The 6,580-nt window shown below is 42.5% G+C and overlaps 1 protein-coding gene across 1 annotated transcript; it reads right to left on the bottom strand.

Annotated features, from left to right (window-relative positions):
- Positions 1–2,536: 2,536 nt before the first annotated feature.
- On the bottom strand, positions 2,537–6,026 carry LOC126391596 (CCN family member 3-like). The gene is made up of 5 exons (XM_050046462.1): positions 5,821–6,026; positions 5,280–5,508; positions 4,889–5,143; positions 4,235–4,464; positions 2,537–4,024 (listed from the first exon to the last, which is right to left on the bottom strand). Exons 1-5 carry the CDS (start codon positions 5,866–5,868, stop codon positions 3,731–3,733), a joined length of 1,056 nt encoding a protein of 351 aa, XP_049902419.1. The 5' UTR covers positions 5,869–6,026; the 3' UTR covers positions 2,537–3,730.
- Positions 6,027–6,580: the final 554 nt, after the last annotated feature.

The following is a 6,580-nucleotide window of genomic DNA, read 5'->3' as shown; positions in this document are numbered from 1 at the left end:
AGTATCCCTTTTCCATACAATGCAACACTACTTAGGCACCTAGGAGCACCCAACCACTTCCTAATATAGGAGCTAACCGACCTTTCAGTTCTCTCCACTACGGATATTGGAATTTCATAAATTGACAATAGCCACATTAACCTAGGATATAGCCCAAATTGCATACACCACAACTTCAACTTTCCTGGAAGTTCTGATTTATCTATTCTATCCAATCCTTCAGCCACATCTTTTCTAAATTTCACCACCTGTTCCTCATCATTCAACTCCAAATTGTAACACCTACCTAAGCTCTTTACTGACTTTTCCCTAATTGTTGGGATTTCCTCATCATCTATGACAAACTTCCTATCACTTAACTTCCCTCTACATATCAATATGCTTCTAGATTTACTAGGCTTGATCTTCATGCTGGCCCACTTGAGGTTCTTATTTACCTTCTCTAGTAGCCTCTTTGAACATGGCATTGTTGTGGTCACCAGTGTCATGTCATCCATGTAAGCCCTAACTGATGGAAAATGCAACCCGTTCTGTCGTCTCTCCCCACCTACCACCCACTTAGAAGTCCTGATGATTACTTCCATTGCCATAGTAAATGCTAATGGAGAAGTTGTACACCCTGCCATGATGCCTGTTTCTAGGCAAAATAAAATCTTTGAGTACATTGATTTATTGCATACAAACATGCTTATGTGTAGCAGATTTACTGTTTTTCAAAGTAACCTTCTTAGTTTTTGCTAGTATTTGCATATTGGCACAAATGTCCTGGGAATAGGTAGCTGATCATAAACTGAAATATTCAACACAGTCTCACTCGACCTTGTCACATATCAACATTTGGTCATGGACTTTCCATGTCCAGATATGATATGCAAGGTACACTGGGTGTGTTGGTTGTTGATGTTCTGGAACACCGTGTCAAGTTCTGCCTGTTACATGCATTGTCTTCTTTCAAAATACACTTGCATTTTCACTGGAAATTACCGTTTACACACAGTCTCTTTCAAAATAAATGCAGTATGCTGGTACAACACCACGAATTGATGTTTTTTTCCTTCAGCGACAAAACAAATGGTTCAGATTCTGAAAAAACACCAGGGTTTGGCTTTAAATCTTAGGGGACACGAACGCCACTCTCCCGTGTAAAAGTTGGTGTTTGTTAACAGCATCTGGCCGCGTGTCATGCCGACATTAACGGAAGGCTTTTTTCGTTGGTGACAGTCACTGCCCAAGCGCTGGATTTCGACGACTTGGTAGTGATGAAAGTTATTCATTCTCACAGGGGGAAACTAATGTTTATGTACAATCTATGGTCTGTGCCTGATCTAATGACCATCTGTTTAATAGTTAAAACATTTCACTCGAACCACAAATGTGGGCCTCATGTTGTTGCCAGAGGAAAAGTCAAGGGATCTCCAGAGTCATTAAGATTTATCCTCCAAGGGCCATTAATGTTTATCCAGAATTTTATGGCAATTATATCTAATAGCTGTTGGGATATTTTAGTCTGGACCAAATTGGTGGACCAACAAACAGACAGACATCGTCATCCCAAGATCCATGGCACTAGCATGGCTAATGAAAACAGAATGACAGCAAATGCCTCTGTTTGGTCTGTCTCTTTATGTTTTCATCTGCTTGCATTCCTAACATACTGTACATAAAGAGAATGCAGAGTATAAGCTCAAAGTCCTACATCCACAAACATGACTAACACATAACATGACCACACACCTCTGCTCAGCTGCAGCCATAACATAGCCCCCACCAGATGTGTCGACCACAGCGTCAGCCCCCGTCTGACTCGAGCTACTGATGAGCTAAAGTTTCCAATGTGGGGCTATTTTAGGAAGCAGTAGCAATCCCACAGGAGATAACAGGGCTTTCCACTGCGACCCTGCAGGTGGGGTTTGGGGAGAGAGGTCAAGGGGTCGCCACCCACTGTCATGGGCTTCGGGGGGGTTTGGTAACTTTAGGGCCCCATGTGATAAAATGAACATCCTGGAAATCTGGTGGAAGGTTTACCCCAGATGCAGATGTGTGAAAACTCAAGATGTGCGCTCATTTGTAGGGAAAGGGAGTATGGTATATATGCTATGAGAGGGAAACTTGGTATTTGATCTTTAATATTATTTTACTTTTATAGTGTTGTGTCTCCAGTAATGTAGAGCAGACATATTGTTAGTATTAGGTAACACTTGACTGACCCAAAACCTACATAACACGTCCATGTTACTATTTATAACTTGGCAGTGTGATGTTGAGGAAGCATTCTCTGCCACAGGAGAAATCAGGCTTATTTATCATCTAGCCATGAGCACTACTTCTTCAGTTATTCCTATCCATTTATGATTTATATTTTCCCGCTTCCCTCTATTATCCTCACTTTAAAATCTTAGAGGTAAGATTCACTTCATCCAACCAAGTCAGCCTAAAGCTACTTCTCATGTCACACAAATCATCTCCTTTATAAGTTCAATTTATTGCACTGAGAAAAGACAGATTTAAGTTTTGAACATAAGAAAGAGATTAAAACTTTGATACAAAAAAATACAAATTTATTTTCAAATGATGAGACAGATACAGCACCAAGCAGTGTGAAGTATAATTCAAGTAGTAAGCGAAACAATACCATGTACCAATATGTACAATCTATGTTTACATTGTCACCGATTCAAGCTGTGTATTTGATACACACTCAGTCAAACAAGCTATGCAGCAAGTATTTACAAAACTTTTGTCATCATAAAAATAGCCTTTTATTTGCACTACTTATAACAAAAAACCTTCTAAATCCTACATTTGCATTTGTTGATGGAAGCGTAGACTTAAGACATTTTACAACAGGGGTATGGTTTCAGGGAAATGTTAAAAATGACACTGAGTCACTACAGTGACCTGTCTTTCATATGTTGAGCCCTTGGTTTGGACCAGGTCAAAGGACACAGTCCAGTTATTTAAAAAATGTGTCCCACAGTTGAAAAGATTCCACAGCAGTGCTACCGAAAAGTAACAGCTCACGCTATAGCCCTTTATTCCTTCTGCCTTCTTGCTGCTCTTTTTTATTTGCCTGAAATGCGTCAGAGTGTCATATTCCTGTAGATGTTTTAATTTATTCTGAAAGAGGACACACTTAAAGTTATTTCATTCCATTGCTGAAGCTTTCCTCCTCATGATTAGGGGTGAACGCTATGGTTTCATGCTCTTTATTAAAAAAAAAGAACTATAATTTTTTTTTACCGATTGGCCAATTCAACTGTCAGTCAAACAGTCCATGACAACCACGATATTCTGGTATGTCTGCACTACCCTCCAACTGCACACCTTCATACTAATTAATAGAGGCTGTTTTACCTCAATAAATTCTTCCAAGCTGTAAGAGCACCTACCAAAAACTGTCCAACCAAAGTCTGGATCTGCAGAGAATCAATATATCGCAAGATTTAAGTGCTTTGATTCTACTTTAAAGTAGTGAAGATGACACATATTTGTCCACAGGATGTTACACAACTAAACTTCTCTCCAAAAGAGAGATATAGAGCTATTTAGGTCTCTATGATCTCAACCACAAAAGACGATTCTCATGTTCTGAATACAAGTATGATTCTGACCATAAAAAGCAAAAATAACATTACTGTCTCTGTGGATAGTCTTGTTTCAAACTGAAATTCAGAGTCAACACAACTCTTGTTTAAAGTGAGGAGAACGCCACAGTCCCTCAAGTGTGACTTTATGAACGATAACCACTGTAACCCAGCTCTGATGGCTGCCACACGGCGTTGTCTCTGGGGCAGTGGCTGTGGCAGGCACAGGTCAGGATCGCCATGACGGGCTTCCTGGTGGTTTTACCGTTGGCACACTGGAAGTCCACCACGACGGTCTTGGTTCTGTGTGGGGTGCAGCAGCGGCCGTCTGTGCAGGAGCCACAGTAGCGAGGCTTGTAGGCCTGGACGCTGGTGCAGTTCTTGTAGGAGAGGTGGATGGCTGTGTCACTCCTCACCATCCTCTGGCATTTACTGCCTCTCTGCAAGGAGACAAGGAGACACTCACTGAATTAATGTGTATTACTCTATATCTCTCTAAAAAAGAGTCTATATGATTTTTGTGAGGAAAATCCAGCTGGTTCAAAACAAAAAGTTCAGTAGCTTATGTATCCTCATGGAACTGGCATCTAATTTAACACGCAGATACTCATGCGTAAAGAATATGGCACCCAGGTTGTTCTAAAAAGTACCTTTGGTGCAAGCTGAGTCAGCTGTGTTCGGTCTAACTGGTCGTCACAGGGTCTGATCATACACAGTCGGCTCTGCTTCACCATCTCACAGCGACGGTTCTTATTGGTGACCCTGGTGGACACCCCCATGCCGCAGGTTTGAGAGCAGGCGCCCCACTCTGTGGTCTGCTCAATGCAGTTCAGGCTGGAATCCCAACCGTCAAAGCTCACTGTCTCCTCCTGACGATAGGCTGAAGGGACACACAGGTGGACAATGGGTTAGAGAAAGAAAGTAGACGTAAGTGTGAAAGCCAACGACAAATAAGAGAATGTAGAAAACCTATAAGCAACGTGATGCTTGATTGAATTCAACTGACTGCAGAGTGATGTATCACATTGCTGTTTCACATTTCAGACTGAAGTGATAACACTGTCTCTTTCCTCCACGTTTCCTCCTCCTTTCTCAGCCCTCACTCTATTTTCTTCTTTCCTCCCTTCTTTGGTTTCTTACCCCGATCAGGTCAGAGAAATGTACATAACCTTTAAACTTTGTGTCTCACACTGCAGTGACACTAACGTCAAAAATGAATGGTATTGCATGTGTCTATCTGTATATGGTCTGTATATATGGTCCGTCCTCCTCATCCCATCTTACCCTACTCCCACTGTACTCACCTGCCATGGCAAAGCCACCGAGTGCACTGGCCTCAGTCTGGGGATCACACACCCACTTCTCGCAGCACTCTCCGGGCACCTGGACCCTGCGTGGCACGGGGCAGTCCGGCCCAGGCAGCATCACGTCCACATTGCAGCGGGGCACACAGCCGATCTGCCCATCGCGGCACATACACTGGTACTTACAGCTGGGGAAGAAGGTCTGGCCGTTCTGGTAGACAGAACCGTCCAAAACACACACATTTCCCCCATGAGCTGGAGGACAGAGACAGGGGAAGGTGTCAGAGAAAAATCGTCCATTCATGAGAAGTAAAACTGGCAACAGGATCCACATTTGCACATTAACTAAACATTCTGCATACAATGTTTGTGAAGGTCATCGCCCACTTACCGGTGCAGATTCCAGTCCTCTTGTGGACATCGGCGCTGTATTCACACTGCAGCCCTTTCCGTGTGTCACAGGGGTTCATTTCAGAGCAGATCTGCCCTTTCTGACGGGCACACACCAGGCAGCAGAGGCAGTCATCCAGGATCAAAGGCACCCCGGGGAGACACATGGGGGGCTCCTTGGGGCACTGGCATCTCCGAGGACACACCTGGGACCAGACTAGTGTAAACACCTGGGTGAGAGAAAAAAAAAAAATCGATATTTTACATCTTGTTTACAGTCTCTTTCTCTCTGTACCAAACAACATGACTACCTTTTGTTAACTGGGATTAAATATCATATAGAAAATAAGTTTTTAGTGGAAATAAATCATCAATATCTTAAATTTTACAGGATGCAAAAGTGGGTAAACAATTTGTAGGGTAGTTTAATTTCACATATCTTGTGAAAAAGGTGGCATTCGCAGAGAAGCAAACAGTGACTTCAGATTTTTGAGCTGAAACACTATTTAAAGGAAACACTCAGTTACTGTTGTCATGCCTACCTGTGTTGTAAAGAAGATAAAAAGAGCTCTCTCCGACAGATTGGTCATCTTCTTGTTAAGTAGAGCAGAATCAAATTAATCTGCAGTCTAAAAAGTGTTAAGTTGTCTTTATCGGAGCTGATTATTTGAGTCCTTTGGTTCAGGGCTGAATCTTCCCCTCCTCTCTGGCTGTGGTGTAGCAGAAGTTTGTGATCTCTTTGTCGTTCTGGCTCAGGACTTTGGAGAGGAGGGCCTTATATAGAGGAGCTGTCCTGCTGGCACCATGACTACAAACAGGAAGGAATGTCGGGGAGATCGCCCAGAGTGCTGGATGAAGATGAAAGAGTCACATTTTATTGTGAGATCCTGTCCAAGAGGAAACCACAACCATACAGAGAGGTTTCACAATTTAACATTCTGCAAAATACACTTGTTTTCCAATGCAGACACGGTATTTCATTTATAACTATTGTAAATTATATATTCATACATTATTTACTATGCACACTTTAATTCTTCCTATTGAAATATCCGATTTGGGAATTTCCTTTTGCAGTCCAGGATGTTCATGTTATTAAATAGCGCCTGAGGGTTCCTTTACTGACAGTGGGTGGTGACCCTGTGACCTCTGTCGCTGAACCCCACCTGGGAGGTCACAGTGAAAAACCCTCTTATTCCCTGTAGTATTGTTACTGCTTCCTAAAATAGCTACACAGTGGAAACTTTGGTTCATCAGTAGCTTGGATCAGTGGGGATCGGACACTGTTGTCAGCACATCTGC

Source organism: Epinephelus moara, chromosome 6 (genome assembly GCF_006386435.1).
Source record: "Epinephelus moara isolate mb chromosome 6, YSFRI_EMoa_1.0, whole genome shotgun sequence".
In the NCBI taxonomy this organism is placed as follows: domain Eukaryota; kingdom Metazoa; phylum Chordata; class Actinopteri; order Perciformes; family Serranidae; genus Epinephelus; species Epinephelus moara.
Note: the sequence above shows the minus strand (reverse complement) of the source record. Positions and strands in the feature narration are given on the sequence as shown.

Bases quoted from the DNA above. Each gene is read 5' to 3' on its own strand.
- LOC126391596 (XM_050046462.1), bottom strand. From the start codon at position 5,868: ATGACCAATCTGTCGGAGAGAGCTCTTTTTATCTTCTTTACAACACAG. The intron at 5,509-5,820 runs GTAGGCATGACA...TCTCTCACCCAG, and splicing joins TTATCTTCTTTACAACACAG to GTGTTTACACTAGTCTGGTC. The intron at 5,144-5,279 runs GTAAGTGGGCGA...TCTGTCCTCCAG, and splicing joins GAGGACTGGAATCTGCACCG to CTCATGGGGGAAATGTGTGT.